The following is a 22964-nucleotide window of genomic DNA, read 5'->3' on the forward strand; positions in this document are numbered from 1 at the left end:
AGAGAAAAAAGAAAGGAGGGAGCGAATCGATATTCTCTCCCTTCCTCCTCCTCCACCTCTTCCTCACGTATCGGTCCTCCATCATTCGCTAAACAGCCTCGGTGTAGGCCGTAGGCCTGGCTTAACATCGTGTCCTGGAGACGAGCGAAAGAGAAGGGGAGGGGGGAGCGACACGGGCCATTGTTCGATAAAGTCTGGGAGCCGCGGATTATAACTAATGGAACGGAGATGCGAGGGAGAGACAAATGGCGGGTGGAGGCATCGCGACGCGTGTCCCGGGTTGGCGCGATCGGGGAGGGGGATCCTTGAGGGCGGGTGCCGCCAATAAAATATGCATGCACGCTCGCGGATCCGTGTAGGTACCGGTTGCTTTACATCCCACGAGACGTTGTACGCGTAGACGTTTCGCGTGTATTAATCTGCATAAACTCATTGCTATGCAAACGAAGAGATTCCGCGTCGAACTAGGATATCACGGGGAGGGCTTACACCCGTGGTTTAACCCGCGGGCCCCTCCCTCTCTCTCTCTCTCTATACCCTCTCCTACCCTTAACCCGTGTTTCCTCTTACGCGTATGCACGAGGTAAACGAGGCAGGTAGCACGAGTGTACACGGGTATGTGTGCGCGTGTGTGTGTGTATGCGTGTGGATCGGATACGTAGAGAGATACCGATCGCGAAACGGACCTTCTTCTCTCGTCGCGTCGATGGAATAATAATCGCGGAACGCTTGGCCCACGATCGAGACAACGACGCGTCGCATACCTCCCCGCCGAGCATCGATAATCCGCTTTCACCCCCGAGCCGAGATGAAAAGAAAACAATCGACGAATAATTTCGTTATTGGAAGGGATAAAGGGAGTGAGAGGAAGGGGGATCGATCGGAATGTTTTAAAGCTCGCAAACCACCGAGAGTCACCACCACCACCACCACCGCCACGTGGAGTGTCGAAACGAAACGCGTTCCGTTCCTTCTTGATTTCTTTTTCCTTCTTTTTCGAGGCGAGGTTTTTTTCATGCGCCGGATGAGATCTCGCGAGGGAGAAAGTTCATCCGCGATAGGCGGTAATAACAGGCGGTTGGAGCACTTTGTTTGATCAGCAATCGAGGCTACCGCGCACTTGCGCGCCTCGTTCAACGATTCCTCGACCGAGTTGAAAGAATTTTCCAAGGGTGGAGGGGGGGGAGAGAGGAGAGGAGAGAAGAGACGCGCAGGTATATAGTGTAGTGTATAACGTGTACGTACGAAGCGTACGCGCGTTAAACTGTGTTGTGAATTTTCCACCGCGTTGTAAGTCGCCGCATGTATGTTTAATGGGGAGCGCGAGAGGCCTACGACCGGCCGACTTCTTACTACCGTCTCGCCCGTTACTTATTCACTTCCGGCGCAATTACCGCCGCGCACTCGATCAAAGTCCGATCGCGCCTTCCGTGTATCGTATTCCACGTCTGTTCTCTCGCATCCGCGAAACATCGAGCCGCGCGTTGTCCAACTAATGTATCCGTAGCCATCTACCGCCGCGCGACCGAATTAATTATTCGAGCTTGCCCCGTGTCTCGTGAGGCTGCCTGTGTACACCGTGTCTCGAGATTGCGTCAGTCGCGCGATCGGTTAACGGTAAGTGACGCGAGGATACGTCAGTCAAACAAGCATAGCAGTGGCTTTGTTCTTCTCGTGCGATGGTGCGGTGGAAGCTGAATTACTTTTTTCTTTTTTTTTTCTTTTAGAAATTCTTTTAGCATTCGTCCGTTGTTGAACAACGACAGGATAGATTTTTAAGCGAAACGCTTTGAAACGAGTACGTCTAGAAGTCTGTTATCATTAAAGATTCAAATTTTAATTCGACCGAGACAAATTTCCGCACAAATTGGGTGTTGCGAAATATCGAACATATTTAGATGGCGTACGAGAAGCCGTCAAATATTCAAGAACCGTAATTAGAGTGCAGAGTCTGTATCGGTTTTAACGGAACACCCCGTCTGCCGCTAAATAAAAATCGGATGACATGGACAAAATGACCCCGGGCAGCCCTTCAGGCTTGTTTTTTAAACGCGTTATTTTTCGAGTTTTCAGCTCGGTTCTGTTAGTTTCGGCTTATGAAACTTTGTTTTATCGACGAAAAACGTTTCGTATCGCGTTTGTCGCTTCCTGCGTTTCGCGTTTAAAAAGCTCCGCGTTTCGTTTCCGCAAAACGAGATAAAACATGTTGATGTATGAGAAGTAGAGATTTTTTTTGAATTTAAATTATTCCTACTACACCACTTACTACACGTACTACATTCTCCCCTCTTCCCCTCGTTCGAAGAGTGGCGAATTAACGAGCAAACGTGAATTCCGTACAAATTTAATAATCCATCGTTCGCGTTTGCCGTACTAATTCCTCCGCCCCCTTATTTTTATCAATTCCTCCATCTCCTTATTTTTATCAATTCCTCCTCTTCCTTATTTTTATCAATTCTTCCATCTCCTTATTTTTATCAATTCCTCCTCCTCCTTATTTTTATCAATTCCTCCTCCTCCTTATTTTTATCAATTCCTCCTCCTCCTTATTTTTATCAATTCCTTCTTCTCCTTATTTTTATCAATTCCTTATTTTTATCTCGTGCCAAAGGTTTCGCAAATCCCCGTATTAACTGTAAATCTCTAATCGCGCTCAAAGATCCTTGAGTGCAAATTTCATAATCCATCGTTCGCGTTTGCCATACTAATTCCTCCTCTTCCTTATTTTTATCAATTCCTCCTCTTCCTTATTTTTATCAATTCCTCCTCCTCCTTATTTTTATCAATTCCTCCATCTCCTTATTTTTATCAATTCCTCCATCTCCTTATTTTTATCAATTCCTCCTCCTCCTTATTTTTATCAATTCCTCCTCCTCCTTATTTTTATCAATTCCTCCTCCTCCTTATTTTTATCAATTCCTTATTTTTATCTCGTGCCAAAGGTTTCGCAAATCCCCGTATTAACTGTAAATCTCTAATCGCGCTCAAAGATTCTTGAGTGCAAATTTCATAATCCATCGTTCGCGTTTGCCATACTAATTCCTCCTCTTCCTTATTTTTATCAATTCCTCCTCCTCCTTATTTTTATCAATTCCTCCTCCTCCTTATTTTTATCAATTCCTCCATCTCCTTATTTTTATCAATTCCTCCTCCTCCTTATTTTTATCAATTCCTCCTCCTCCTTATTTTTATCAATTCCTCCATCTCCTTATTTTTATCAATTCCTCCTCCTCCTTATTTTTATCAATTCCTTATTTTTATCTCCTGCCAAAGATTTCGCAAATCCTTGTATTAACTGTAAATCTCTAATCGCGCTCAAAGATCCTTGAGTGCAAATTTCACAATCCATCGTTCGCGTTTGCCATACTAATTCCTCCGCCCCCTTATTTTTATCAATTCCTCCTCCTCCTTATTTTTATCAATTCCTCCTCCTCCTGATTTTTATCAATTCCCCCTCCTCCTTATTTTTATCAATTCCTCCATCTCCTTATTTTTATCAATTCCTCCTCCTCCTGATTTTTATCAATTCCTCCATCTCCTTATTTTTATCAATTCCTCCTCCTCCTTATTTTTATCAATTCCTCCATCTCCTTATTTTTATCAATTCCTCCTCCTCCTTATTTTTATCAATTCCTCCTCCTCCTGATTTTTATCAATTCCTCCATCTCCTTATTTTTATCAATTCCTCCTCCTCCTTATTTTTATCAATTCCTTATTTTTATCTCGTGCCAAAGATTTCGCAAATCCTCGTATTAACTGTAAATCTCTAATCGCGCTCAAAGATCCTTGAGTGCAAATTTCACAATCCATCGTTCGCGTTTGCCATACTAATTCCTCCGCCCCCTTATTTTTATCAATTCCTCCATCTCCTTATTTTTATCAATTCCTCCATCTCCTTATTTTTATCAATTCCTCCTCCTCCTTATTTTTATCAATTCCCCCTTCTCCTTATTTTTATCAATTCCCCCTTCTCCTTATTTTTATCAATTCCTCCTCCTCCTTATTTTTATCAATTCCTCCATCTCCTTATTTTTATCAATTCCTCCTCCTCCTTATTTTTATCAATTCCTTATTTTTATCTCGTGCCAAAGGTTTCGCAAATCCCCGTATTAACTGTAAATCTCTAATCGCGCTCAAAGATCCTTGAGTGCAAATTTCATAATCCATCGTTCGCGTTTGCCATACTAATTCCTCCTCTTCCTTATTTTTATCAATTCCTCCTCTTCCTTATTTTTATCAATTCCTCCTCCTCCTTATTTTTATCAATTCCTCCATCTCCTTATTTTTATCAATTCCTCCATCTCCTTATTTTTATCAATTCCTCCTCCTCCTTATTTTTATCAATTCCTCCTCCTCCTTATTTTTATCAATTCCTCCTCCTCCTTATTTTTATCAATTCCTCCTCCTCCTTATTTTTATCAATTCCTCCTCCTCCTTATTTTTATCAATTCCTTATTTTTATCTCGTGCCAAAGGTTTCGCAAATCCCCGTATTAACTGTAAATCTCTAATCGCGCTCAAAGATTCTTGAGTGCAAATTTCATAATCCATCGTTCGCGTTTGCCATACTAATTCCTCCTCTTCCTTATTTTTATCAATTCCTCCTCCTCCTTATTTTTATCAATTCCTCCTCCTCCTTATTTTTATCAATTCCTCCATCTCCTTATTTTTATCAATTCCTCCTCCTCCTTATTTTTATCAATTCCTCCTCCTCCTTATTTTTATCAATTCCTCCATCTCCTTATTTTTATCAATTCCTCCTCCTCCTTATTTTTATCAATTCCTTATTTTTATCTCCTGCCAAAGATTTCGCAAATCCTTGTATTAACTGTAAATCTCTAATCGCGCTCAAAGATCCTTGAGTGCAAATTTCACAATCCATCGTTCGCGTTTGCCATACTAATTCCTCCGCCCCCTTATTTTTATCAATTCCTCCTCCTCCTTATTTTTATCAATTCCTCCTCCTCCTGATTTTTATCAATTCCCCCTCCTCCTTATTTTTATCAATTCCTCCATCTCCTTATTTTTATCAATTCCTCCTCCTCCTGATTTTTATCAATTCCTCCATCTCCTTATTTTTATCAATTCCTCCTCCTCCTTATTTTTATCAATTCCTCCATCTCCTTATTTTTATCAATTCCTCCTCCTCCTTATTTTTATCAATTCCTCCTCTTCCTTATTTTTATCAATTCCTCCATCTCCTTATTTTTATCAATTCCTCCATCTCCTTATTTTTATCAATTCCTCCTCCTCCTTATTTTTATCAATTCCCCCTTCTCCTTATTTTTATCAATTCCTCCTCCTCCTTATTTTTATCAATTCCTCCATCTCCTTATTTTTATCAATTCCTCCTCCTCCTTATTTTTATCAATTCCTTATTTTTATCTCGTGCCAAAGGTTTCGCAAATCCCCGTATTAACTGTAAATCTCTAATCGCGCTCAAAGATCCTTGAGTGCAAATTTCACAATCCATCGTTCGCGTTTGCCATACTAATTCCTCCGCCCCCTTATTTTTATCAATTCCTCCATCTCCTTATTTTTATCAATTCCTCCATCTCCTTATTTTTATCAATTCCTCCTCCTCCTTATTTTTATCAATTCCTCCTCCTCCTGATTTTTATCAATTCCTCCATCTCCTTATTTTTATCAATTCCTCCTCCTCCTTATTTTTATCAATTCCTTATTTTTATCTCGTGCCAAAGATTTCGCAAATCCTCGTATTAACTGTAAATCTCTAATCGCGCTCAAAGATCCTTGAGTGCAAATTTCACAATCCATCGTTCGCGTTTGCCATACTAATTCCTCCGCCCCCTTATTTTTATCAATTCCTCCATCTCCTTATTTTTATCAATTCCTCCATCTCCTTATTTTTATCAATTCCTCCTCCTCCTTATTTTTATCAATTCCTTATTTTTATGTCGTGCCAAAGGTTTCGCAAATCCCCGTATTAACTGTAAATCTCTAATCGCGCTCAAAGATCCTTGAGTGCAAATTTCAGAATCCATCGTTCGCGTTTGCCATACTAATTCCTCCGCCCCCTTATTTTTATCAATTCCTCCATCTCCTTATTTTTATCAATTCCTCCATCTCCTTATTTTTATCAATTCCTCCTCCTCCTTATTTTTATCAATTCCCCCTTCTCCTTATTTTTATCAATTCCCCCTTCTCCTTATTTTTATCAATTCCTCCTCCTCCTTATTTTTATCAATTCCTCCTCCTCCTTATTTTTATCAATTCCTTATTTTTATCTCGTGCCAAAGGTTTCGCAAATCCCCGTATTAACTGTAAATCTCTAATCGCGCTCAAAGATCCTTAAGTGCAAATTTCATAATCCATCGTTCGCGTTTGCCATACTAATTCCTCCATCTCCTTATTTTTATCAATTCCTCCTCCTCCTTATTTTTATCAATTCCTCCATCTCCTTATTTTTATCAATTCCTCCTCCTCCTTATTTTTATCAATTCCCCCTTCTCCTTATTTTTATCAATTCCTTATTTTTATCTCGTGCCATAGGTTTCGCAAATCCCTGTATTAACTGTAAATCTCTAATCGCGCTCGAAGATCCTTGAGTGCAAATTTCATAATCCACGTTCTCTTTCACGGGAGCTTATTCTCGAAAGATTTGCAAATCAGCGCAACAAGTGAAAAATCAATATAGAAATCCAACGGGGTAAATTGAAAAGCAATCCCGCGGTATTTTCATTTCGAGATAAAATCGATGATCGACACTCGACTTTCTCACCTCCTTGTCATCTCCTCTGGAGTATCCTTCCCCATAACGAAGTCGCCGGGGTGGAGAGCTTGGCCGACTGCGAGAGGCGTTGGAACGAAACGAATGAGCGAGAAACAACGAAACTCGTCGCCACTCGAATATCTACCCCCTAGGCTACGCACTTCGTAACCGCGTCGTTAGAGATCTCTCTCTCTCTCTCTCTCTCTCTCTCTCTCTCTCTCTCTCTCTCTCTCTCTCCCCCTCTCTCTCTCCCTCTCTCTCTCCCCCTCTCTTTGTCTATCTTTCTTTCTCTCTCTCTCTCCCCCTCCCTCTCTCTCTCTTTCTCTCTCTCTCTCTTTCTCTCTTTCTGTTTCTCCTCTCTCTCTTCTCTCTCTCTCTGTCTCTCTCTGTCTTTCTTTCTATTTCTCTCTCTTCCTCCTTCTCTCTCTCTTTCTCTTTCTCCCTCTTTCTCTTTCTTTCTCTCTTTCTCTTTCTCTCACTATTTCTCTCCCTCCCTCTTTCTCTTTCTCTTTCTCTTTCTTTCTCTTTCTCTTTCTCTCCTAACATTTCTTTGTATTTTTTTTTTGTTTTTCTTTGTTCCAGGTTGACGAGGCAGAAATGGCACGGGCGGAGTCACGGTGAGAAAAGGGCGAGGGTGAAGCCCTCGCGTGAAACGGGAGCTATGGTGAAAAGCTTCGGTTTCTTCTTCGCCGGGAGGGCGATACCTGCCGTCCACCTCATGCTTTTTCTCGTTCTGGCCGACAGCACGGTGGCCGTAGACCTTTGTAAGTAACCAACGTACCACTACCTGTGTAATCTGCTCATTCCCCGTCCAACCTTTACAGTTTTCATCGCGAAAACTTGGCCCATAACTTATTAACGAGGGAAACGATCGCCACCGCGGCGATATACCACGTGGCGCTTCACCGCAGTCGACGAACTTTCGATCCGCGTTCACTCGCCGTTGGATTTACAACCCCTCTCTCCCCCTCTCTCTCTCTCTCTCTACCCATCCCTTCTCTTGCAGGAAGGCACATAGCCTCCTCGAATTCGAAACTTTTTCGAGTGAAACTTTTGAGCGTCGCAACGATCACCGTCGTTGATGGATCGGTAATTCGTGATTGTTGCTATCGATGCCATGCAACCGTTCGATTTCGTTCGATCCAAATTACTTAAGGATCGATCAATTTTCCACGGTTTGGAATCGAAAATCGAGTCTTGTAGTACGATGCGCGCCACGAACGTATGCGAGCTGGAGAATCATTATTCGGGACTTTCGATTTTCGATTGGATTCAGTCGCGATGGATTGCACCTTGCGTTTAACATTCTTGCATTACTTTGAAATTAAATGTGCATCTGCGAATATATATTTCTCGTCGTTGAGATTCGAACGTTTGACAATATCGATCCTTTGTTTTTATCTTAGATTACGATCGTAAAATTGATCGTATTTTTACATCGACTTTTATCTTATTTTCGAAGGAGGCTGGTAGTAATTCTTCCGTCGAGAAAGAATAATTTTCAAAGAATTCTAATCCTAAAAAGAAACGCCGCGAAATATCAAGTATGATGTAATGGAATCTTATTCGATCGTAAAACAGCACGTACAACCTAAAAATACCCTCCTTTTTTCCCCTCTCTCTCTTTCTCTCTCTCCCTCTCTCTTTCTCTCTCGCTCAAAATATTCCTTTCACAAGGGATAGCCGAATATCTCTACTCTAGTGGCACTTTCAGTCAAATTCCACCCACCCTCGATAAAGGTCCCTGAAATTTAATGGTTCAATAAACGTCCAAGTAAATTTCCCGCGGTAGACGTCTCACAAGTTGTCCTCATCGAGCGTTTAATCGATCATCGGCCCGTACGAAAAAGCTTGAATCGATTTGCATGTCGGAGTGGCTTAGTCAGCATCCAACGGACCCCGTTAACTTCGCTAAACGATCTGTCATCCGCGTTACATTTTCTTTTAACGAGTTCACGATATTCAATTTGAACAACAAGTTATACATAGATACGATAAACGCTACTTCGAGTCTTAATACGAGTTTAAAATCTTTCCGTTTATCATTTTCTATTTGCAATTTTTAATTATAATCGATCGATTTCATAAATCTGTCAGATTTAACATCTCGATTACCATTGGAATTGTAATTTTTCTAAAAATTTTCTTCTTTTTTACACATCATTTACTAAATTAATCCTCGTACAACTTTTCCACGGAAATTTAATTTTAGATAGATTATTCTATTTCGAAGACGGTGATCGAATACTTTTTTCTTTGCCTTACGGAGGATCGTAAGCAGTAATTTAAAATAAATAATCTCGATTACTAGGCACAGAAGAGACAGAAGTGTTCGATCCTGGAGAAATAATCGATAAATAAGGATACACGATCGTATTGGCTTAAACTACCGGTAGTATCGTAAAACGTGGCGTAAAATTTCCCGAATCGATATTCGAAAAATCGCTGCCAAGTATATACTTGCTTATCGCGAGACTCTCTCTCTCTCTCTCTTTTCGAAACGGCTAACGTATTAACCTGTTGCTACGCGAGAGCATCGCGAGAATTCGAAACGAGGGCGATAAACGTCGCGATCGTTTCGAAAGAAACCGGTTGTTGCCGGTTGTTGTACAGTATTGAAAAAAAATCCCAATATCCCGTCTTAGAATTTCACCTTTATATTTCACGCCTTTACATATTCGCGGCTAGACGCATCGATTCTATAAAAACCATAACGGACACGCTTTTTTTCCCTTCCCGTGTCCTCAACTTCAACTCATTTGCCTGAGAAACAGGAAAAGGGGCTCGTTAATGGAGTACATAGAGATCGTTGCCGTGGAATCAATTCGGAATCCTTCGTAGGTTGGCCTGCGAGAAGGAAAAAGAAAGAGAGAGACAGAGAAGAGTGTACAAACAGAGAGGGAAGAAGCATAAGCGAAAAGGGGAATTCTTTTTTCAATTAAAGAAATGGGAACGTGGGATTGTATCGAATACCCGGATCTCTAATTGCAATATAAATTTCCTGGAAACCGATTGAAAGAAGTGGCCCTGTGTTCATCCCTGTGTCAATAGAGCAGAAGCAATTAATGACGTTTCGCGTTGACGAGAACACGACGCAACGTTGCACGAATGAGGAGGACGTGAAACGCGAGTCGAGGAAGCGAAGCAAAAAGAAAGAGAGACCGAGAGGGTGGGATTAAAACGGGGAACTGTTAAGTTCTCGCCACCTCGAAATTGTTATTATTCGCGATCGATTTATGAACGCGATATCTGATGGCGGGGAGGAGGGGCTCGTTAGGGAGGAGGACGAGGCGCCGACAAAGGAAACGGGGAATCGATTCGAGTTTACCGTCGCGAGAAGGGGGGAAAGTTGCGGCGACAGTTGCGAGGGTGGGGGCGATATATCGAGGCTTCATTAATAGTAATAGCGTGCCCGATTCTCTCTGTCCCCGCTTTGTCTTTTCCACGTGGATCGTTATTGATTCTCGTCGTTGATCAAGCCCTCCGTTTGGAAAATAATTCGCGGCAGCGAGTTAAAGAGTTGTTACTCGCCCGTTACTTTCTTTTTGCAATTGGAATTTTTTTTTTTTTTTTTTTTTAGATTGGGGATAGATAGATAGAGAGGTTGAAACGTGAGGTTGAAATTAAAATGAAAGGAGGATTTGGGGTAAGTGGGAGGGGGAGAGGGATTGTATCCGCAATGCGATCTAAGTGTGTTCGAAAGAATTTTTGCCAGTGAAAATTCGTCAGGTTCGAACTGCAGTAGATATTAATTTATGCAAGTGTGTTATTGATACTTTTATGCGTTTTTTTTTTTTAAAGAAGAAATATCGAAATGGGATTAACTCAGGGCTCCGAATTGGAATGATAACGAATGATAATGATCGAAACGGTAGAAAATTCGAATTGAAAAATTTCAACGTTATATAAATTAAAAATGTGAAATCAAAGGAGAAAGAAAGGGATTTATACGATTATTTTAGAATTCGATAATTTATACATTATTCGTGATATTATTATTATTATTATTATTATTATCGTTTGTAATTCATTTTAATTCAATTCTATTTAAATTTCATTATTCGTAATATTTTGTAACAAGCGGAAAGCTTTTGTAATTTAACATCAGATGTACGTATTTATTTGACAGTTTCCGGTTTTAAAAATAAAAATCACCGGGGACGCGAGTTTTCGCAATTCGATTCGTTTTTTTTTTACCTCTAAAAGCGAAAAAAAAAAAAGAAATATATTTTTACACGTCTGTACATTTTCGAAATAAAATTTATTTAAATCGTTCGATATTTTCTTCGACGATAATCCCCCTCTCTTTCCCCCTCTCGAAAAAAAAGAACTCGAGGAGAACGCCGTCAAGTTTCATCGATGCCCCAGTTCCCCCCCTCCCCATCGGGAGGAGTACATGTTCCGCGCGACTCGCAAGTTCGCGTAGAAATTAATTCATTTACACGCGAGTTACTTCGTTACCCGGTTCGAAGCACAGACTAACGTCGTTTTCGCGACGAGCTCGCAATCTGTAGGAATTTCATCTTACAATGATAACGCCGATCTCCCCCCTCTCTCTGCCGGATCGAAGGGAGGAATTACGACGTCGCGGATTCGTCCAAGGATGGAGAGCAAAGTTTGGCCGATAATATTAATGGTCCAGCCACCACCTATGCGCGGCCGTTCTGTTTCTCGATGGCTTAGCACGGATTCCTTCCGTTATAACCCTCGAATTCCCCGCCATTAATTCTCACGGAGCCTCTGCCCGCTCGCGGCACAAAGCTGCATTCTCGCCCACTCGCGTTGTTCCGGTGCACCTGCACTCGATATCCGGAATTATATATACGTTTATATTCCTCGAGTATTGGACGGCAAACGACGCAAATTTTACCGTTTTAGTTAGGCGATAGAGGCCCGAATGTATGCATAGATTGGAATCGATGGGAGTGGCGCGCGCGCAGCCTCGATAATCGGAACCACCGAGGTTGCTGTACGAATTTATCGTTACACGGGACTCGACGCGTTCCTCGTACTTGATTCCGTTCGTAATTTCGGAAATTTTCTATATAATATCGGAGAGTTGCGAATCCGTTCAATCCAAATTATCCAAATTATTTCTTTGGACAAATTTATGCACGATTGAAAATTTATCGTTGCACAATATTCGACAGATTTGTTCGTACTTGATTATTATACCGGTAATTCGAATTTCCCGTAAACGCGGATCGCTTTATTCCCCATTATTATATCGCTCGATTTTTTTTTCGATTCAACGAGTATGACCAGTAAAGCATCGATTAATCTCGAACGTGTACGCGTTCTCTTTTCCGTCTATTTTAACCATTTAAAAATTCTATTTGATAGAGAGAGAGAGAGATTTAATAGTTAATCCTTATTTAAATATACATCCTCGATTTTAATCGTCTTTAATTATCTTTCACGAATAATGATCGATCCACGGCCAATTCTTTCCTAATTATCGGACAACGAAATGAATCATCGAACACCGTTGTAAGTGGGCAAGCGAATATCGCTGTTCCCAGTGCGAAACGCGAATATTCACCCGGCGCGATCATGATGAAATCGCGCGAGTGTCAATGATAATACTCAATTTCAGAGAATTTCAATTTACACGGGCCGCCGTTCGAATCGTAATTTCAACTCCATCGACAATTTATCGAGCCACGCGTACAACGTCCCGAAAGCGTCGGTGTGTCTCGTTACCTGTGAGATCGTTCGCTCTCTCTTTCTCTCGTAGTTTTCGCCGTCGCGCAACCGTATAGCAAAATCGTAAATATAACGCGGCCAGGAGTGGAGGAACAATATCGTATCGAGATAAGAGTTTGCCCGGTTCCTGGTAACGCCGCCGTGTTCCCTCGTGAAACAATTTGATCGTTGCCGAAGATAGGAAAACGTTGAGGTAGTCCTAACTCTTCCAGCTTCGATGGGGAGAGGGGAGAGGGATGCGGAGATCGTATACCGAGAAACGTAAACCGACGGATTCATATCTAGCGGTTAGCTCGGTTATTTAACCGTTTATGATCCGGTGGCGAGGACGAAGCATCGATACGACTCTCCCCCCTCCTTTTTTTTCTCCACCTATAGTCGGTGTATATGTGTATTGTTGGCCCCGTGCCAAGAGAACGCGTCTCGAAGACGACTCTGTTTAACCCGATTTCTTTTCGTTTGTTTCAGCCCAATGCATCGCGCCGCTCGGCATGGAATCGGGCGCGATCCCGGACGCGGATATCACGGCAAGCTCCACGTTCGACACGGGAAACGTTGGCCCCCACCTGGCACGGTAAGCGAACCTTTTTTTCATCTCGATGGCCGACCATTCGTCATCCATATCTATCCGGTGACTTTTGTTGTCGTTGCGTCGACCTATCCGTCCAATTGCGATCGACCGCCACGCGGCAACGATACGCTTACGTGTGTGTGTGTGTGTGTATGTGTGTGTACTGTGCAGCTGCTTCGCGTCCAGAGTTTTCTCGCTCTAAATTTTTTGCCATCGAATCAATTTAAGATTCCCGAGTGGAATTCTTTCGACTCTCGTAATTTTGAGATTCTAATCGGCTTAAGTCGACGAGGCTAGGCTATTATAGGCCCAGATTTTCTCGCTTTTAAATTTTTGGATACGATTTCTTTTTTTAAGCTCTCGAATCATTCGAAATATAATCGAATACATAAGATTCGTGGAATATCCGAATTCTCGAGATCCTAGACCTAGGTTGAAGTGGAGATTAGGCTATTATAGGCCGGGTTCAATAGGATCCTGCCTGCGTTTATGGTTGACGCGATGATACACATACACAGCCTCCGATTCCGCGAATGGCCGTTATAACGATGGATTTCGCGAGACAATGGGTTCAGGGAAGACGGTTTGGCGCGATGAAATTGCGTCTCGTCTAGAGCGTGACGAGGAGAGCGTGGGTCGATCGAGGGTTTTAGTCGATCGAGGAGGGAAATTTGAGCGGTGATATCTTGGAGGGGGGGGAAGAAGCGGAATATTAGACAGGGAAGGGAATTTATTCGAGGCGAAATAAGTTGGATAATAATGATAAAGTTTGAATCGCGTTCGAATAAATCGAAGATACAACACGATCGTTGTACGCGTCGATTTGATCGCGGCGCGTGGCTGAAGGCAGCAAGGTGCGAAGAATTCCATTTGCCCGGGATAGAAATAGGATTTATTTGCTTTGTTTAACCGATGGGGGATAGCGGAAATATTGTTTCCCATCAATCCGTGGAACGTGACCAAAGCAAGTGAAAACTTGGCAAAAGTATACATACGTATATACGTATATATATACAGGCGCGATAGTTTATGGAAGATTAAAGAGACGCTTATCGCTGGTTTATTCGTTTGAAAAATATAACCATCGTTTGTATAATCGATGCCGATCAGAAAATAGAGGAGAATGATCTCTCTGGTTAGAACTCGGATTAAGCGATCTCGCGATACACGCGAGGCGGGGAAAATTTATCGGTCTCGTTTCCTCCGCGAAATATTATCTTACGTTTAAATCACTCGAACATTGCGAAGAAACGACTCCCCACAGGGGAGAGGAGAGAGAGAGAGAGAGTCGTCCTTTCGAGATTTCGATTTACTCGTACAATTATACTAAGATAATTACTCGACGTACGACGTCGTCCGAGCGGTTATCGGGTGAATAATTCATTTCGGTGGCGATGCGTGTCGAAAAGGGGGAAGAGGGGAAAGAGGAGGAGGAGGAGGAGGAAGGAAATTCGCGGAGACGTACGGTGGAAAGGTAAATCAACGGCCCCCTCGTGACGCGGCAGACAGTTTAATCGCGGTCGAAAACTCGGCTCGGAGGAGGAAAATTAATATTTCAGGATTCGTTAATAGGGACACGCGGATTCCCCGGCCACGCGTTTCCCTATGAATACTAAAAAACCGCGACGCGGCACGGGTTAATACGTGAAATCCGGTTTGTCGAGTTTGCGTGCGCGACGCGGAACACGTTATCACGCGTAAACAAAGAGGGCAGAGCGGAGGTAATTATTTCTAATCTGACCGCGTCGGCTTTTTTCCTCCCCCTCCTCGTTTTATATACGGCGAAAACCTCGGGACGACCGTTTTTCAGCCGTCGCGCGGCTGAAATGAAACGAAAATGAAAGAATGGGAGGAAAAAAGAAGATAGATTGGATTAGATATTTGTTTTTGAGGATACGTTTAACGCATTATTATAGAAAAATCGATCGAATACGAAAGAAAGTAGAAAATATTGAACAAAATTTCAAATCGATTATGAATTAAAAGAATTTGTCGAACGAATATTAATCAGTTATTTTATTTAGATCAAGATAGGTGAGAGAAGGCGAGAATTCATCCGTACACCGATTAATTAAAATTAAATTTACCTCGTTCGTTTCTAGAATCGAAGAGAAAGTAAATTCTTCGCGCGCGTGTTGGAAAAAGGAGATTCGATTCTCGGTGCAGGAGAAAGTTGATGAATTCTAATCGAAAGGTTGATGCATATTCCAGGAAGAATAAATCCCCGGAGATAACAGCGCGATCAATTAAATCACGTGTCCTCTCCCATACTTTTCCGCGCTTCTAATTAATATTTACGCGGAAACTCTTCCTTTCGCGGCCTGTGTTTATCGAAGCCGCGCAATTAATCCAGCCGGACGATAGTTGGATAATTCCGGGCTGATCGAGCCTCGTGCAAACCTCGTTCCATATTCATCGGCCTTCCATTCATGCGATCACGTAGCCCTCCCCCCCTTCCCCTCTTTTGTCCGCTAATAAGCAATTTTACATGACAATGCGGTATAACAATGCGCGGGGCGCGTAGAACGATAGAGCGAGGGATTGAATAATTCGAAGAAATTTAACGAATTCCACCCCTTTTTCCTTTCTTTTAATCGATACGGGGATTAAAACGGGCGAAGGAATTCGCAAAAATTTATCGATATACAATCCTTTACCCTCTAAATTTTATTCGAATCAATTGGCTAATTTCAACCAAGGAATTCCTTGTTTCGTATTATAAGATCTTTCTACGAAACGATTAAATCCATCTCAGAAATTCGAATCAACCTTCATTCGTTTCTTTATTCGGCCTTTAGAAAGCCCTCCTCGAGCAAGCAACCCTGATACAATTATCACGGGTGAGACGTTGTTTGCCTAATCATGTTAATAAGATAAAATTATTAATAAAAATTCAATAATAAATTTTATTTAAAATATTAAATTTATTATTTATTAATTTGAATTAGAATTGATATTACTAATCCGATTACACCTCCTAATTTATTAGAAATTGCTCGTAAAATTGAATATGCAAATAAAAAAATATCATTCAGGTTTATATAATATGAGTTGAAGTATTTATTTGCAATTTTAAAATTATCTGGATCTTCTAGATGATAAGGAAATTGAAAATTAATAAATATAAAAATGAATAATATAAAAGATCTTTGATTGAAAAATATGGATTGAAATGAAATTTTATAATTATTAAAATTTGGAAAAAGAGTCGGCGGCCCTCGCAACCCGCGAATGGCGAGCGCGTGCGCCGCTCTCCTCTCTCTCCTCTCCCCTTTTCCCTCCTCTTTCCGTTGCCGCCGTTTAGATATTAATGCGTTAGGGTCCAGTATTCAACGGCGGTTGTTGCAATGCAACAACGGTTTATACGAATATCCCGTCCCGCGGGACGTATCCGGCCTGGTTTGGCGGTGGTGCGGTTGTCTAGAGCCTAGATCCGACGCGGGAGAAGAGGGGAGGAAGGGAGAGAGAGGGAGGGAGGACGTCGGCCCCGCGGGCTCTCCGATATTAATACATTCCATTACCGCAGACAATGACCGGGTGAATGGGCCTCTGACTCTTGATGAGCTCCGGGGCGCTGTGCAACCAACAGCCTCCTTCGCTCGCCCGCGTCACCGTCTAATTTAATACACGCGGCGGAAGGTGGAAGTTTGGAAGCGTGGCGGAGGTGCGCGTTCCTCGATGCGACATCTCTCTCCATCGGATAAAATAGCGGTGGGTGGGCGCGATAATAAGTTGAAATCGAAGGAGAGGGATGTTTCAAAGGTGTGGTTATTCTTTTAAGGGATTGGAATTTGAGAAAGGGATATTCACAGTGATTGAGTTTTGAGAGAGAGAATTGAGCTTCGTGCTCTGGAGAGAGTTTTTTTTGGATTTTCGTCCCGAAATTCGCGCGATCGATATATGAAAGGAAACGCGTGTTGTATTTATACATTCGAAGGGGAAAGAAAAGACTGGAAAGGGAACGTTTCAATTAAGATCCAGCGAGTCGATGTACGTATTCCTGGTCAATCTTGGATAACTATTTGAAAATTTGTCGAGAGGACAAAGAAGAGGGAGAAAGAAGCGCGGCTGGGATGGGAACAGCGTTGAAAATGGCGAGAATAGATAGGTGGAAGCTTGGAACGTGTCGAAGTGGCGATAAATTCGCGTCGATCGACCGTGTTTCGACGCGTACTATATATATATATACACGTGTATGCGCAGGTGAGGGATTGAAAGAGAAAAAAAGGAGAAATTGTCTCGGACAGGATCGAAAAGTTGGCGCGGACGTCAAACACGGTGTAATTTAATTGAAACGTTTATTCGTTCACCCTCATATATTAAGCACCGGCCGTTGAAAATGCGGTGGCGCGATAATTTAATTTGAGCCGGGTTGATCGATCGGCCAATCCCCAAAGACGCGCGGGGGAAAGAAGCGTGAAGAGAAAGAAAGAATGGCGAAACGAAACGAGGGGTGGAGGAAAGGGAATGGAAGTTTTCTCTCCCTCGAACATCTTTCTCTTTCTCTCCCGTTGAAAGGAGAGGGAAGGGGAGAAATCTGGGAGAGAAGCGTTCTCGAGGAAGCGTGAAACGATCGTTTTCCATATGAAACGCGCCCACAACGCAACAATTTTCGTAAGAGAAGCGGAACCGGCTGCTCCACTCTCTTTGAGAATCGTCTTCCCTCTTTCTCTCTGTTTTCCTTTTCTCGCTGTTCTTCTCGTTCAACGGTATTTCCAGAATGGGCGCAATTAAGATGCTGAGACTTCTGGTGTACAGGAAGACTCCTTACGTTCCCGGGGAGAAATTGCGATTGAGAAGTGAAAAGGCAAAGTCGCAACCGATTCAGCGGGTAAATTCAATTGGAATTAGCCCGCGGGGGAGGAAGAGGAGAGGAGGTGAATGTACTTTGGAGGGTGGGAAAAATTGGAGAAGGCGATTCGATGGCTCGTTTAACTCGTAAAAACTCGTCTCCCCCTGTTTGTTATTATTTTTATGCTCGCGAACCAGATGAAAACGCGCCAATCGCTGGCTTTTTCAACTTTTCTATGGGATGGGACAGTTTCTTTTACTTCTTCTTCTTCTTTCTGCTCGATATCCTGGAAAACGCACGTTTTTTAAAACTTGCATAAATGTTTTTTCTTTTTTAATAAAAGTAATTTTATTGGTCGTATGCATTTTCACTTTGATAAATTGAGATAATTATCCTCTTAAATTAATAACAATTTTTAATTCTAAAGATGAATTCTATGCTTCGAAGAATCAAGAAATTTAAATCTCAAATTTATTTTACAGAAGAAAAAAGTTACGTAAATTATCATATTCGTTGAATTAAAAAATCATCCAAGTATTTTTCGAATTAAAAAACGAAGAAAGAAAAAATATCAGAAACTATTCTCTCTCTCGTCGCCCACGTTCACGATAAAGCAATAAAAGCTGGTGTGAAATTAATCGTCTCCTTTGAAGGGAAGGAATATTTTCCTAGACAACCTTCTCGTTCCCAACGAAAACAGTTTTCCACCGATACTGCGCTTTTTTCCCGCGAGTACGAGTGCTCCGTAAAAAAATTAAACTCGCGGTGGAACGCGACGCGTCGCGATACGATAAAGGAATAATAGCAGCGGCGACCGATGCGCGCGACGAGGAACGAGCGCGCGATAAAATTGCAGCGAATGGGTTTCGCGCAGTTTCATTACTCGACACGCTGTAATTTAGAAAGCGAAGATAAGGTGTATGAGCCAGCTTTACGTCGAACCGGTCGATTACCAACCTCGTCTCCTCGGCTGAATCCCATTCTCCATCTTAAAGGGGTGCGCAGTGGATCCATTGTTCGTTCCTTCTGTAAGAAAAAAAGAAAAGCTTCCATAAAATGTCGGGGCATCCGATAAAATCGCGATAAGAAGCGGAAAAGAAGTGGAAAATTTCTGGAGAGAGGAGGGCAGCCAGTGTAATTCGTAAGAAGAGTCGGTTGTTGGCCGAATCGATCGTTTCTCGACGACAACGCGGAGAGAATCGAAAAGCGGAATTCAATTTGCACGGGTGTCGGATCCGAATCTCGATATTCCTCCAAGCGAATAGATCGAAGAAGATCGGTGAAACAAGGTGGCGCGATAATCCGTTTTCCAAGTATCGTTGATTTCGCGAGGGAGAGAAACGCGAAACGCGAACCTTTGAAGAAAAGACAGTTCCCTCTCTCGAGTGGATATCGGCGATAACCGTTTATTGCTCCCCCGATCTCGTAAACCTTCGATCGCGTCTCCGATATCGTTTAATTTCGAGATCGTTCCTTCGTCGAATAACGAAGTGACAAGCATAGTAAATAAACGGGGAAATTTCCTTCGATGAACAACATTCCCCTTTTTCGATCGAAGGAAAATGCGTGATCGAAACGAAAGGGAGGACGAAAAAAAATAAAAGTAGAGTTGGCGTGCGATGAGATAGAGATCGTAAGAAAGTTGAGATTGTTGAATCGCCGCGGAAAGTTTCGAGAATGGAAGGTTGTTAGAGCGCGTAATAGCGATTGTTGAGAGAGTAGCATTGGAGGGCGGCGAAGGATCGGCGAAAGCAGCGAGAATAGGAGACGCGTGATAATTGCAGGGACATGGTCACACTGCAGCTTTAACCTAATCGACTAGCTATCTCCAATTATTGTACTTGATAGTTGTTATTATGCTCATCTCGGAAACACGGGAGTAATATAACGTAGATCAACCGTAGATTACGTAGCGATATATATATTCAGATCAGAATTTTTGACAATTAATTTGTTTACATTTTCTTTGTCGTTAAATGCAATTAAATCTGTTTTTGTTCTATCGGTTACGTTTCAGATATAAGTCATTATATGATTTTTAGTGACCTATTTTCCTCGAAATGCGTTTTAGCCGGAGAATCGCTCGTCCGCGGTACGAGATAGGTCGATGAGACGAGAAAAAAATTCGACAAGGACGAAAATACTAAACGAAATTAAAAATTGTCCTTTACTTTATATTAAACGAGAAAGCGTTTTAAAGAATTTAAAAGCTCTTGATATTATTCGATCCAAATTTTAAAGCAAACTGTGCGACGGATACATTTTACTCGATCGATATTCGTGCGAGAAAGAACTATATAAACCACATCGCGAGGAACAAAGATCGCGAGAGATTAAACGGGGAGAATTAAAAACGAGCGATTACGTACGTATCCAGCGGAGAAAAATCAGCAAAGCAACGTTCCTCGCATGTTGGTGGTGAATTTACGATTCAACGGTGAGTTCGAAATTTTTAACGGAATTACAGATCCCTTTCTCTCTCTCTCTCCCTTCTTTCTTTTCTTTCTTTTCTCTCGAACGTGACTCTCTACCTGGCCTGGTCGATCCTCTTTGGTCAACGGTTTCGTTTCCACGGTTTGGGTAAACACGATACGAGTTTTCGTGAAAAAGAAAAAAAAGATAAGGAGAGAGAGAGAACGTTGGCTAATTTGCCAGCGAGAATAATCCGCGAAGCGGTTTGTAACGAGCGACGGGGAAGTTGAAGCTCGTCCCTTGTCCAGAAACACAGGCGGTCGTCGTTTTTCGCGAGAGAGAGAGAGACCACACACGCCGTTCCACGCCTCCTTCGAGGCAAAAAAAGTCGGTTTAAATGGCACGTGTAGGCTGCGTAGACGGACGTAACGCGGGTTAAATGTCTGGTGGAAACGGACGGACGGACGGGAACGATGGGAAGGGGAATGGTTATCGCTTTCACCATCCTCGTGAAAGCGTTTCGCAATCATACGATATTTCGAGGATTGATATCTCTATTTTTTTTGATAGCAACGGACATGGGCCTGCGATATCGCGACTATGTTAGTCATCCTAGATCTAATATAATTCTTGTTTGAAAACATCGAAAAAACCTGCCGCGTATTCACCGTGAAAAGAAGTATCGCACAGGATCAGTGTCTCCATTTTGGACGCTTTGTCGACTGCGTAGTAATAGAAAAATATTCAAAGAGGTAAAAATTACTTTTACTTGTAATTCGTATACGTACAATTAGATTTATAAATTAAACTATCGAGTCTCAATGAATCTATGTATATTACGAGAAATGGCAGAAGAAGATGGAAACAGAAATAGGCGAGACTTGTTTTATATCAACGAACGGTACGAATGTACCATATATTCCAGGACGAAAATCCAAAGAACTTAATCGTTTCTCAAAAAAAAAAACATGGACGACATGTAAATTAACGATAAGTATCTTTTCAACGATAAATCGCAAGTTAAGAAGTATCGGAAAGCAGGTCTGGAACACGTAACACGAACCCCGTGTACGTTGGGAACAAACATGTCTTAAACCGTGTCGTAAACATGGCGCGATTCGATGTTCTTAACATCTATATACATTTGCATACACGTTCCAGAGAGGCCGTGAATCGTAACTCGCGTTAACCGCCGGCCGCATCTTGGTTACACGACATCCACGTACACACCGTGGCCCGTATCAATTAGTCCGTTAATGCCGAACGGTATCAATTAAATAACGTAATCGTACGCGATCCCGCCGGAAGACGTTAACGCTTCGATCGTAAAACCGCCGACCCACGCCTTTTCCCATTATATTCCGTCCGCGGAGTATAATTCGCGCGTATATACCTGCTAGTAGATATGCGCCTCCAACCCACGAGTCCATCGAGTCGTTGGTATAAACACACGGTTGCAACGCGTAAATCTTGCGAATCTGGCGAAATCGGGCGAGCTCGTTGGAGAATATCGTTTATCAGTTTCTCGATTATTAGCGGAGAATAAATATTATGGAGGATCGTTTTTAGATTTCGAGCGTTATTACTCGATTTGGGAATACAAATATTGGCGTGTTTATAGTTTCGAGGCGAAGAATTTCGAGCGTTATACTCGATTTGGGAATATAAATATTGGCGTGTTTATAGTTTCGAGGCGAAGAATTTCGAGCGTTCATTCAAAGCTCGTTGCTCGAGGAGAGACGTTGCCTCTCTCGATCGTATTTCGTGCAAGCCGCGTTTATAACGCGAAAATGATAAGGGAGCGATACGATACTCTCTAATTCGACGGAAAAGAGAGGAAAAGGATGGTGTGAGGAGGTGCGCGCCACGTACAGGCGCGATAATAATAGAGATCGGAAAAGTGGGGGATCGCGTTAATTTGGCGAATTAGCTCGAGTATAATAAACGGGGCGTTCGAAGAAGGACGACGACGACGACGAGCGGTGAAACGAGTTTGGATAAACCGGACTCTCCAGGATGGACGGAAAGGAAAGGAGAAACGATGGAAGAGCGTGGTCGTCGTTATTTCTGCCACGCGAACGAGCGATCGTAAGTAGTTAGTCAAGTTGGATTGACGGTTAGATGGCCGGGTGTCGAGATATCGAAACGTCCCGATCGTTTACGTCCCGATATTTTATAACGCGCGGTGGGTTGGATTACATTTTAGACGGCTGCGCAGCCGGATACGATTCTATCGGCTCGGACATCTCATTTCTTCGATTCTTCGCGTCACGCGTACGTGTTTCGAAATCGACTCCCGTTTTAAAAACTCCCGGTTAACACGGAAGTTACGAGATACTGTCACGAATATCTACATATACACACATCGATAAATCGTACCCGATGCGTTCTTATTCTACGTAAATATACTCGTCGATCGAGAAAAGAGTTAAACTTAACGATCAACGCGTCCATTCTCCCATACGTTCGTTTCCACCCTGGGAACGAGTATAAATACCCGATTTGCATCCGAATGGACCGTTAATTGAACTAGGATTCCATCTAAAAATCCTAATTACATCCACGAAATTTCGAATACCCTCCCCCTTCTTTCCCCGAATTATCGTAACGGTAAGTGTCCCGGTTTCGGCGACAATTAAGGACAGGGCAAATATCGTGGCGAGGTACGTACACGTCGTTAAGGCACGCCTCCAAAATATTCCTGTAACGAAGAATAATGCACGAAGGTACGAACCCTCGAGTGCTTCCTCC

At 42.4% G+C, this 22964-nt stretch overlaps 1 protein-coding gene across 6 annotated transcripts in view; it reads left to right on the forward strand.

The window, feature by feature from the left end:
* The window catches only part of LOC411201 (discoidin domain-containing receptor 2), a 138803-nt gene that overhangs the window by 57573 nt on the left and 58266 nt on the right, over nt 1–22964 (forward strand). For 5 of the 6 annotated variants that reach the window (XM_006568367.3, XM_006568371.3, XM_006568366.3 and 2 more), the window contains exons 2-3: nt 7315–7496; nt 12907–13012. In XM_006568367.3, coding sequence (XP_006568430.1) covers nt 7394–7496; nt 12907–13012 — 209 coding nt within the window. In that variant the 5' untranslated portion in view covers nt 7315–7393. Of the gene's footprint in view, nt 1–7314; nt 7497–12906; nt 13013–22010; nt 22302–22964 lie in introns of those variants that run through there. The other variant, XM_006568370.3, reaches the window with a different exon arrangement.

Source organism: Apis mellifera, linkage group LG7 (genome assembly GCF_003254395.2).
Source record: "Apis mellifera strain DH4 linkage group LG7, Amel_HAv3.1, whole genome shotgun sequence".
In the NCBI taxonomy this organism is placed as follows: Eukaryota; Metazoa; Arthropoda; class Insecta; order Hymenoptera; family Apidae; genus Apis; species Apis mellifera.